Source organism: Manduca sexta, unplaced genomic scaffold (genome assembly GCF_014839805.1).
Source record: "Manduca sexta isolate Smith_Timp_Sample1 unplaced genomic scaffold, JHU_Msex_v1.0 HiC_scaffold_1630, whole genome shotgun sequence".
NCBI lineage: Eukaryota > Metazoa > Arthropoda > Insecta > Lepidoptera > Sphingidae > Manduca > Manduca sexta.
In genome coordinates this window covers 1-12820 of record NW_023592514.1, presented here as the reverse complement: position 1 = coordinate 12820, position 12820 = coordinate 1, and the positions used below count along the sequence as shown (strand labels likewise).

Here is a 12820-nt window from a genome sequence, read left to right as displayed (position 1 = left end):
TATACGATTGTTCATTGTTTTTCTCATTTTGGCGCCAATACATTGTAAAATATTTTGCGATATTAAAATGGTGTGGGGTGATAAAGAGAACCGAAGTGATAGCATTACACAAAGTAGGTATGGAGCCAAATGCAATTTTAAAACTCTCCATACACTTGGTATTAGTAAAATGTTTGTGTACCACACCTCCTCTGTTTGTGACAGAAAAGATCTGGCCGTCCACGTAGTAGTGTTCAAACGAAAGGTGGTCAAAGCAGTAAGGGAAAGAATTGAAGAAATCCTGTCCGAAAGCAAAAGATTTTATCTCGGGAAGATAGCACCTAGAACCATGTCGCGTATTTTAAAAGATGACTTAGGACTTGCAGCCTATAAGAGACGCACTGGCCATTTCTTAACTGATAATTTAAAGAAGAATAGGGTGGTAAAATCGAAACAACTACTGAAGCGGTACGCAAAGGGAGGTCACAGAAAAATTTTGTTTACGGATTGAAAATTTTTACAATTGAGCAACATTTTAACAAACAAAATGACCGTATTTATGCTCAAAGCTCTAAGGAAGCTTCCCAATTAGTCGACAGAGTGCAACGTGGACATTATCCGACTTCAGTGATGGTTTGGTGGTGTGTTAGCTATGAAGGAGTGACTGAGCCATATTTTTGTGAAAAAGGTATCAAAACATCGGCACAAGTGTATCAAGATACCATTCTTGAGAAGGTAGTTAAGCCCCTTAACATCACCATGTTCAATAACCAAGTATGGTCCTTACAGCAAGACTGGGCTGCGGGTCATTATGCTCGGTCCTCGCAGTCTTGGTTTGAATCGAACGTTTCGGACTTCATCAGAGCTGAAGACTGGCCGTCGTCTAGTCCCGATCTTAATCCGCTGGATTATGATTTGTGGTCAGTTTTAGAGAGTACAGCTTGCTCTAAACGCCATGATAATTTGGAGTCCCTAAAACAATCTATACGATTGGCAGTGAAGAATTTTCCCATGGAAAGAGTGCGTGCTTCTATTGATAACTGGCCTCATCGTTTAAAGGACTGTATTGCAGCCAATGGAGACCACTTCGAATAAGCTTTTTATATTTTTAATTGTTTTATATTTATGTATTAAACTGACACACTGTAAAAGTAATAAATGTTATTTGCAGTTAACAATTTTCTTTTTTCTTTATTACAATATTTATGGCAAGACTAGGTATATGTCTATTCCGTCAGCCATTTGTTCAAATACTTAATACAAAATCTCAAACCGTCGCATGTATAATATTAGTATCATTTTTAATTACAGACTTCATAGTAAATTTGATTGAAAATATAATTAAAATAATTAATAATTTGTGTAATAAACTTAACCATCCATGCCAAGGTTTGTTAGAAAAACTTCGGTTGTCTTAATATTGTTAGAAATTTCATATTGACTACAATATTTCTTAAGAAAAGTTTTCATTAAATCATTTTCGATAAGCGAGATAAATTCTAGTTACAGATTGTTTTAAAAGAAAATATACGTTTTAGGTATATCTGCTTTCATGAAAGAAGTATCAATATTTACTTTTAAGGTTCAAGACATTTTCTATTAATGTTAAAATTTCTAAAACAAGTCGAGAAGCTTCGTGCTCGTCTTTTAAATATCTGAAGATTATTTGTTGATGTAACAATGAGGTCACATTAATTAAATTGCCCTTATTTTTACACAAAGAATAAAAAAATAAAGATACAATTCCAGCGAAGTTTGGTCTGTATGATCGGAAAATCTTTAGAAAAAATTAAATGTTGATCAATCAATAGACGTTTTGTGGCTGATTAGACATCATAACAAAATTTGATATCTTTATACTAAAGAGGATTTAAATGATAGACTCCGATTAAGAATAATATAATTTCGTTTCTATCTCCACTTCAATCGTTTGTAAGTGGGCTCGTAGTTCAATAGGCAATCAATTCAGATCGCTCCGAACCATTACTTGAGATATTTATTTCTACAACTAAAATCTAGATTCTGCCAACTATTCACCTTTTCTTTGCGTACTTATTTACGTTTATTTACTTACCAACTGTTTATTTTGTAAGGAATTAGCTAGAACTTTAATAAAAATTATATATTGACTATTGATGTATTGTTGTGCCATTTAAGTAATAACCATATTATGGACTCTAAAGATTTACTAAATTCAACATCTAGCAAATATAACTCAACGTAAAACATCGCGTTCTTTTAATTTAGATTACGGTCCGAATACAACACAGGAACCGAAGACGTAAACGACAAGCAGGCTGAAGAATATTATGTTGGACATCAAGATTACGAAGATCCAGTAACCTCAAGGCACGTGGAAGTGTTGGGACAATTAGAGACCTCTTCGGCGAACTCGAAATTTGAGGCAGCGCCTACAGCAACTTCTGTCTCTGAGTTCTCCATTGCTAATGCTGTGAACTTGCGAGGTGAGTACTAGTTACTAAATTATCCTCAAATATATTCTGAACTATGACCATTCTCCAATACAGGATCAACGCAACATACTTCAAGTATGTTATAAAAATCATTTGATTTAATTTTAGAAGACGTTAAGTCTAGGGCATCCAGTTCCGACCAAATTGTACCTATTAGAGAAATCCAAAAGAAATTTTCGGTTTGATTTCTGGATCTGCAGACACACTGACTGTACTGAGTCTTTTATTCATAGTAACAATACACCTGATAGTAAAGCTAGACTAATAAAGGATCTTTTCGCAAGCGCTAAACATAAAACATGATAACCACAAAATAAACTCACTGCTGTGTTTCCAGCGGAAAGTGTCAGAAGTGTGGATAATTAAAAGCTAAAAATATCGTAGAAGTGTAAATAAGCCAAGAAAACGTAATAAAATACCACTAAACATAAAAAAAAACCTCTACTTGATTAAGAACGTACCGTATCGTGAAATAAAACAAATTACGGCCGTTTCCTTCACAGTATCTTACAAGAAACATAGCATAAAGTTAAGTAATCAAGTTATAAGTCTCTCGAAAGTAAAACTCTAATAACCCAAGAATTTTAGAATATATTAATCTCCTCAAGTGAAAGTCTACAGTTACTAAATTAACATCAATTTCAAACGTTTAACAGAGTTTATTAAACGAAACCCCGAAAAGTAAATTTCGGTGGGTTTACAACTATCTTACGAGATCTCAGGTGATTTCGCTTCGTATTTTTATAATTCATTACATTTTAGTACATTTTAGACGTAATCAAATTTTGATACCTAGTGCTCCGTGGACAATTGCGAAGACATTACTCACGAGGTGACCCAATTAACACGTGACATGATCAGGACGTGCAGTTGCAACAGCCCAAGCGAGACATCTGAACGATTAGTTTCCAAATTGTTTCAAACATGATACGTGCAATGAAAACCGAACGTAAATAAGTTATGAACTATTAAGTACCGTAAATCAATAAACTAAGTTTAGTTTTAGGATGGTTTGAATTTGAAATCTATCTGTGGACTGTATAGTATATAAATTTGTGTACGCATGTTACTAATGAACTCCAAAACTGCTGGAGCGATTTTAAAAAATTTATATAATACTTGCTTTTGCTCGCGGCTTCGCCCGCGTGAAGGTGTTTTCCGATATTTTTTTTCCCAACTTACTTGATTTGTAACGTTATATTATGACCAAATTACACAATATAATCATTATAAATTGTAGCCTATGTGTTATTCTCATTTATAACCAATATTACTGTAAAATTTCATCCAAATCCATGCAGTAGTTTTTTCGTGAAAGAGGAAAAAACATACATACATACATACATCTACACATTAATTCTCACAAACTTTCGCATTTATAATATTAGTAGGATTTAGATTAGCCAAACGCATGCAAGTCCGTTTCCACACCCAACTAGGCTACGGCCGCTTGTAGAATATAATAACGAAAATATTAAAAAGAATCGGTCAGTTCACATTCACACAGAATTCAAATCCGCAAATGGACTAATTTCTAAACTAAAGCTAAAAGTTGTTAATAAACCAACAGACATTCTCGCCGAAATAAACAACCAACTGACGCGATAGGGGCGTACCCCTGAATTAATGTAAATGTTTGGATGGCCTGCTAATATATACAGTCTAGGTCTAAGAATGACGCTCATATAACGCGAGTGTCTGGGAATTTACATAGTAAAAGGAATTTCTGTAACTTATGTGTTTTGTTATGCGTTGTAGTAAATAAAGTTGATTGCGCTTTTGCTAAAGTAATCACTTAGTGTTACAGTAATTGTACAAAACAAAATGTCTACGGCTCGTTTTCGTTATTTTGCGTCATATGCCTCTTAGCTAGTAGAAATATAATATAATTTAGGAATAGCCTATTTGCATGTAGGTACACTACCTTAAATTATTTATAAGACATATTTAAATGCGGTTTTAAAATTAAACTTTTCTCCCGATGCGACATTTTGATTGCAGCCTTCATGGTCACGGTGAACTGTTGGTTGTCCCAAAAATCAAAGTAACATTTTAAAATTATGCAATATTATAATTTTTTTAGCTGTTGACGGTCCGATCTTTGCAAAATGAACTTAGAATCTTTTTTAAGTGACAAAAAGTAACGAAAGTAATGCTCCATGCACGTCTTTCAATTAAATATTTATCAAGCTGAACAAATAATTACTTCAACTGTAAAAACAGTAATTGAAACGTTAATCGCAAAGTATCTACGTTGGCTTTGAATTAATAACCGAATGCATAATTGTAAATTGAATACCGCTAATGTGTGGCAACTTTAAAGCGCTTATTTTGCAACTTATTTTTACCCAGACATAAACTAGCAAATAAAAAATAGTCTTAAGTACTACCTATCTACGGGAGGTAACGAGAGTAAAAGGGGCGTTCCCGCTGTCCCACAGCAAAATTCATAGAATCAGTTTTATAAGTCTTAAAGGTAAGCCGATAGAAATCGTGTTATATGAACCCTTGCTACTAATACACTCAAAGCGTCGGCGAGTCAACTAGATTTACGGTAAATTTGCTTATAGCCTAACTGATCCTAACTTAATTTCAATATTCATATCCAGAAATGAGGAATTCTTGTAATATGGTTTCATCGTGTCCGCGATTCATTAATGGAAAATAATAACCAAATGACCCCATAAAAGTCGCAGGAGATCGCCGGATACGGCCGCTTACTATAGGTCATCTGGACATCTTCGAGGCCCATGATCAGCAGTGGACTTCCTGCGGCTGATGATAATGATAATGAATAGCCAAATTGTCAAGCGCAAGGGCATCCACTTTATGTATTTTCCATGACGTGTTAACTACCTCGATTGCGTAATTGTATTACGTTTGGGATACGAAACTACTCTGAGGTCTCGTTTCGAATCCTGGGTCGGGCAGTGTATTAGTCTGGAGTATGAAATTTATGCCAGATATGGCAATAGACCCGCCTCCTATCATTTCATCGGATGGAACACACTTCACGTCCATGGGTTCCCTGGTTGCACCACTGCCTACCGCTTCGAGGATAAAAACTTGATATGTGTTTTTTTGTTGAAAGACAGTCGTTTAAGGCACGAATGTGAAATATAGACTGGAAAACGATGAAGAGGGGCAGTGGTGTTGGTCTTAGGCGAGTTTTTCTCATCACACTTATTCATGATGAATGTTCTCCAATCAAGCAAGTAAATCAACCACTGTAGAATAGTTAGCTTGAACTTATTTAGTCTATTTAAGAAGCTAGCTTATTAGATACGATATATTTAAAATATAGAAAAATTAATTGAAATTCGTTCGCATGAAGTAAATAAGATATGTACCTACCTTTCAACAATGATATTACACAGAAGAAATTCTATTGTTTTTCGGTTTAAACATTCCAAACTCTTTGGGGTCTCGTTGGTATGTGATCTATACGAAAGACTAATGACATTTGATAAAATTCATGTCATTTTATAAAATCTAGAAATTTCCTTTATTGTCCGTTTCCATATTAGGATCATAACATATGTCCATAAACGTGCGGATGTAATGAAGCTCGTAAAAATGTTCGTCTCGTCTCATATTCCGTGCCATTAACTCGGAATGTATGGGTTCCTTTTAGTATTTATGTACGTGGTGAAATTCCACTTCCAAGGAAATATTGAATAGTATTGAGGTCACCATACCTACGATTGCTTTCATATATGAAGTATATTTAAATATAGTCAAGACTACAGAAAAACTAATTTCAATAATAATAATAATATCAGCCCTGTATTATATACTTGCCCACTGCTGAGCACGGGCCTCCTCTACTACTGAGAGGGATTAGGCCTTAGTCCACCACGCGACGATAGCCTAGTTGGGTATGGAACGGTCTGCCGAGACGAATGTCCGCAGGTTCAAATCCCAAGGGCACACACCTCTGACTTTTCTAAAAAATCATGTGTGTATTCTTTGTGAATTTATCGTTCGCTTTAACGGTGAAGGAAAACATCGTGAGGAAACCTGCACATCTGAGAAGTTCTCTATAGGAATTTCGAAGTTGTGTGAAGTCTACCAATCCGCACTAGGCCAATTTCAATATCAGATGGTAATTCGTATAGACGGATTTTAATACATAACAATTATTTTTATTATACGCGGACGCCATAGTCACCTCACTGCACTTGAGAGTAAGTGACTCAGATGGTAATTCGTTTAGACGGGACTTTAATACATAAGCAAATTAAAAAGTTTTGAAAATAAGCCACATGATTTCTAATAATTCGAAACTATTTTTGAAAATACGCTGTACGCTGTACTATACGGTGGACGCTGGATGAGGAGAGCGGAGGACCGAACAGCGTGGCGCGCTTTAGGGGAGGCCTATGTTCAGCAGTGGACAGCTGTAGGCTGATGATGATGATGATGATGATGATTTTGAAATAAATATTTTAATGAATATTTCAATTTTCGATCGCATTCTTAATAAATATTCCATGTCATATAAAGGGCTCATTCATGTTACATTTTATTCGACTGTTTTCGTAGTTGTGGCAATTTCACAGTAGATAAATTTTATTTTTATAACAGCAATGCAGCAGATATAGTATCAAATATAAACACTCATAGTTTATGATGTTTTAATCTATTTTGTTGGCCATAGGTCAAATGGAGCGATAAACTATAAATATCAGTTAGAATTTAATTGTTAAGGTATAAATATACTTTGGGTATTACAGTGGGACCAACACCTGAACTCAGCATAGCGTAACACTGCATATTATGCGCTGGTCACTAAAACATTTATTACATGTTGAGTCTTGTAATGCTTATTAATAAGGTTCAGTTTGCGGAACACCTAGTTTTTACTGGTGGCAGGTCGCTCATATGTGAGTCCGCCTGGGTAGGTACCAAGGCATTGTCTATTTCTGCCGTCAAGAAGCAGTGTGTAGTCACTGTTGCGTTTCGGTTTGAAGGACATTGTAGCCAGTGTAAGTACTGGGCATAATAAGACTTAACATCTCATGTCTCAGGATGGCGAGTGCAGTGGAATACCAAGCAATACTTTGTAATTCAAGGTGTTGGATGGTGTTTCTTCTGTTTATGCGCAGTCGTATCGTTTACCATCAGATGAAGGGCAAGTTTCGTCATTGAAAGCAATAAAAAAAAAACTAGCTCCAACATTTTATACAACTTTCATATAGAAATTTTAACAGCGAAAGAAATTGCAACGAGCATCTAATGTTCATGCTACAGTCGTCCAAATTCGCTAAAACATTACTACAAGCATAATAAATAACAAATCTTTCTTTGCAAACAGAAGCAGTGCTGGTGGCATTGGGAGGAGCGAGCGCTGCGCTGGTTCTTCTGATCGTGATGGCTGGTGTGTTCGTGGCTCGCAGACGCAAGAATAGCCCCTCCCCCGCCCCCTCTCCACCGATACTGGTCTACCCCCCGCACGACATCTCCGCACCGTGTTATATGTAAGTTCTTTATTTTGTTGTCGGGAAACATTATCATCAGTCATCAACTGTAAAAGTAATAAAACATAACAATAACATCAGCCCTATATTATATACTGTGGGCTACTATGGCGATCACATAATATTTACAGATCATAAATGAGGTAGTATATACACACATTTTTTTATACTTGCTAAGCAATAAAGTGGGTGCCCTAGTTTCGCCTCTGCATACCCCTTCGGGGATAAATGCGTGATGTTATGTATGTATCTATGCTAAGCAAAGCGACCCCACTGTACCTGACGGTAAGTGGAATGAGGTCCAATAGAATTTCGATTGACGATTAAAAATCTACACTAGCTATAAATCGCCACAAAGTGAGAATGTCGGTGAAGCGAATTACACTAACTCATAAGTGAGATCTTACGTATACCATACTTATTAGTATTGGGCAGCAAAGATTTCGATAGTCACCTTACCTAAAGCATCCCTGTTTTTATTTTTTGTAAAAAATGTGCACAGTAATGGTAAGTTTGACTGTTACCGTCAGTTAGGAACTGGCCGTATGAAATTGAAAGTTACAGCAACAGTAATTGTACAATATTTCTCGGCAAATTTAAAGTATTTGCATGGAACAAAATTCGGTATACAGCGTCTCAAAGTACGCTAAATACGTGTCAAAGCGTTTGAACCTCTAACCTAATTACTTGACATCTCCGGAAATTATATATCCAGTGAGCGTTCCTGAAACCTGTTGCATGGAAACCGTAGTAAAGTTTTGATATATTAGTAACCAGATAATTGGTCGTGTTTATATTACGAACGATAATTGTTTATTTAGAGTTCTTGATAGTTTATTCGTACAGGAAATATATGCTATGGAGTAGTGAGCCCAAATGCGGTTCATCGATATGAATATCCATATAATATAAAAGTCTATAATATATATCGTAACGTTAAGTGTACAGCTCCAATATTAGCATTCATTTTATATCTCAATATCAAGTTGAATATACAAAACATAAATTCACGCCTTTATCCGCGAAGCATTAGGCACATCAGTTCAACAAACTTTGCCGAATATCCTTCCGTCTCATTATGAGATGGGTGATGCCATTGATTCTTATCCAGACCAATTTAGGCAACTCTATTTCAAATAGAAATGAATATACAATTTTTTTGCTGACTAAAAGACTTCATAGGTATATAAATAAACTATAAATTATGAGTATTTCTCCAAACAAATATACGCAACGTAATAGTATATATGAAATATTTTAAATTTTCATACAATAATGTTATTTTAATCAAATAATACAATAAGTATTAAGACCAACAAAAAAAAAAAGATGAGACTAAATGTTTTTTAACATTTCCTAAAAACTTTTTCGTTATGTACATTGTACATTTACTTTTATAAATACTCTCATATCAATGGACACATATAATAAGGTTACTTAAAAGTTACGACACAGAACTTTCCAAGGACAAAGTTTAGTTATAAAACTAGCCTCATTCGTCCCCCATCAGACCAATTGATAACAAGCATTAGCTTCTAACGCAATTCCCTCATTGTTACAGGAGAAGTTTTCTCTTAAACTTTTCTCACAGATGCGACGCCTACATTATCAACACAGACAGATCCTTATTGTTTACTTGAAGGTATTTTTTACTCATTGACAACAAAGGATAATGTATTAGAAAACATTTTGATTATTTTTTTTATTGGTTTGAATGACGAGACGAGCTTGTCGTTCGCCTGATTGTAAGCGATACGACCGCACATAAACATTAGAAACATCATCCAACACACTGCGCTATTCGATACTGTGACCATGCTTGTAACGTCTCAGGAAAAAAACAATATTGGTATGTATAATGATTTCTTATGTTTACGTGAATGTAAGACATTAAAATAACACTATCTTACGGATTTTATCGCGGTTTTTATATTATAATTTTCTCCCGACCTTTCGAAGACTTTCCAGCCTTCTTGGTCACGGAGCGGACTGAGGTGGTGTTAATCCGAAGAGTCCGTTACAATATATACTTACATTTTACAATTATATATATTTTTTAATTTTAGCTGTTGGTGCCCGATCTACGCAGAATGAGCTCACAGTATCTTGAAATCACAGTTTATTTTAACAATATTTGCATTTAAAAATATGACACGTTGCTAGCACGGTCCTATGATCATGATACTATTATCAAAAGGTGTAATGGGCAGACTCCTCTATAGATCTCGGCTTCCATAGCTATGTCGGAAAAAGGTCTTACGAAATTTATTTATTTTTAAACCACAAAGTTTTTTTAGCGTAAATTAAAAAGACGCAATTAATATTAATCAAATGCAAATCCCTTCAAGGTAACCTACTTTGTAGAGACAAGAGTTTTATCCGAGACGTGACCACGGATCGGCGATGCCCGTTTTCTTTATAACGTTAAAATTAAATATTAATTGTTAAATAAATGGAGAAGCAGAGAGCCGTTTAACTTTTATAGTACAAACTGGGTCTTGTTAATCCAAATTTGTAATGGCTTCGGTGGTCTAGTTGGGTTGTAGCTTGTAGACTGCTAGGTCTTGGATTCGATTAATAGGTGGATATATATATACAAGATACGCAAATGTAATCTCACTAATTAAAGTCATGGATAGTACTTGTTGTAATAACAGTAAAAAAATAATAATTCATATTATATTGTTTTTACAGCAATTTTCATCTGATATTATTATAAATTATTACCATTTTTGGATTTCCAATATAGCGGAAATATTAGTTATTATTAGTTATTATTAGTACTTATAGCTAGTATCGTCGCCTAATGTATCTACTTATTTTCAAAAATCTAATTTATAAATTACAGTGAAATTTACGAGTTTAAAAAAATCTACATCTAAATGTCTACTGCTAATATTTCCTTCATATTTTGCAAATCTATACTAATATTACAAAGAGGAAAAGTTTATTCGTTTGTTTATAAGTTTGTAGGGGCTAATCTCTGGAACTACTGAATCAATTTTGAAATTTTTTTTACCTTTGGGAAGCTACATTACTCCTGAGTGCTATACGCTATACTCAGGAAAATATAAAGCGAGACTTCTATTCCGAAAAACCCTTTTCACGTGGAAGGAGCCACGGGAATAAATATCATCATACTATACATTATACTATCCGTAAAAAAGTGTTTTCTAGGTATTTTTTTTCGGAGATAAGGTTTTGGTTGTTGGCCGCACTGCACGTGTTTTATTTAGCTCCGTATTTAAAATCGTTAAACTGGTTAAAAGAAGTGTATTACTCCAAAACTTTATATTGACTGAAAGTGTAAAAAATAATCTTTCTTGTGATATAATCACCAAAAGTGAAGTGCATTTTATTAGCAAATTATTAGCTATTTAAAATTAAAAATCCTCAAGCAACGCTTCGCATGGCAACGGGTGCCTCGCCGCGCTGAGTCATCGCATTCCAGCGCTCGAGTTGCAAGCCCCCGCCGCGCTGCACCCCCGCACCATTCTTTCGTCGCTCATCAAGTTTGTCGCTTTTAATAACTTAAAATAATAACAATTAAAGGTGTTAACACTGACGCTTTTACAATAAAAACACGCTTTGGCTTGGGGTTTTTCACTGCTATCTCTAACAATAAAAGCTATAAGGGTACCACCGATCAATATGGTAAAAAATTGCACAGCCTGTAGCAAGACCATAAGAATTAACCAGCTAATTAACTGCTGCAAATGCAACTCTTGCTTCCATCTTTTATGCGTCAATATGTCAAATCATAGCAAGGTAACAGAAGATATAAAACTCAGTTGGGTTTGTTCGACATGTCGCCACAAATCGCCTACAGGTGATAAGTCTGAGTTGCTCCAAACACAATCGCCTCATAATGCCTCTACTAACGATATACCCAGTAGCAACATCTGCCCAAAGAAAAGCTCAGTGCCTTCCTCGGCCAACACAACTATAGCAGCGGAAGTACTGCTCGGTCTGACAGAAGAAATTAAACTTTTACGAGAGGACATGGGCGAACTCAAAAACCAATTTAAATCACTAACTGACTTACTAACTAACTGCAACAATCGGCTAGATAGATATGAGGTAAATCTAGGTATCGCCGAAACAAAAATCCGTACCCTGGAGGAACGTGAGACTAAAGTGGCACACCTCAACGAGACAATAACACAGCTCCAAGATCAACTAAATTCACAAGCCCAAGCTAATCTAAAAAATGATATAGAAATATCAGGCATACACGAAGCATCCAACGAAAACCCAGTCCATATAATTCTTACGGCGGCCTTAAAAATCGGCGTTAAACTCGATGACTCTGATATTGACTATGCAACCAGAACGGGCCCACGGCAAGCTGCTAAAGATAACGACACCAACAAAAGCAGTCCGAACAAACTTCCTCGTCCACTTGTAGTAAGATTTCTGAGCCACAAGAAGAGAAACGAGTTCCTACAAGCTGGTAGATCTAGGCGCGGCCTCACCTCCACGGACTTAGATGTCCAAGGCAGCAACAGGAAACTGTATTTTAACGAGCGCTTAACAAAACAAAATCGCGAGTTATTTCGAGCATCAAGACAACGAAGCAAAGAATGCCATTATAAATTCTGCTGGATTAAAAATGGTGTCATACATATCCGCAAGCATGAAGGAAACCCCTCCATCACAATCAAGAGCATGGAAGACCTGCAACGGAACTGTCCCATTACAGTTCAAAATACATATTAATACCCATCGACTAATGTGTCCTTGCAGGATTATAACACACGATTGCAACTTGTTTTTCTACTTTAGGAGTCCTAATAAGACACACACATGGTCAAATACTCGCTCGATCTCTATAATTATTATTAAGTTTAACCGTCAATACCATACATCTACATCTTCTACAACACA

General features: G+C 35.5%; 1 protein-coding gene across 1 annotated transcript; it reads left to right on the top strand.

The window, feature by feature from the left end:
* The first annotated feature begins 1659 nt into the window (after window positions 1-1659).
* On the top strand, window positions 1660-7937 carry LOC119191544. Its single transcript, XM_037445433.1, has 3 exons — window positions 1660-1664; window positions 2227-2444; window positions 7771-7937. Exons 1-3 carry the CDS (start codon window positions 1660-1662, stop codon window positions 7935-7937), a joined length of 390 nt encoding a protein of 129 aa, XP_037301330.1.
* Window positions 7938-12820: the final 4883 nt, after the last annotated feature.

Bases quoted from the DNA above. Each gene is read 5' to 3' on its own strand.
- LOC119191544 (XM_037445433.1), top strand. The intron at 2,445-7,770 runs GTGAGTACTAGT...CTTTGCAAACAG, and splicing joins TAATGCTGTGAACTTGCGAG to AAGCAGTGCTGGTGGCATTG.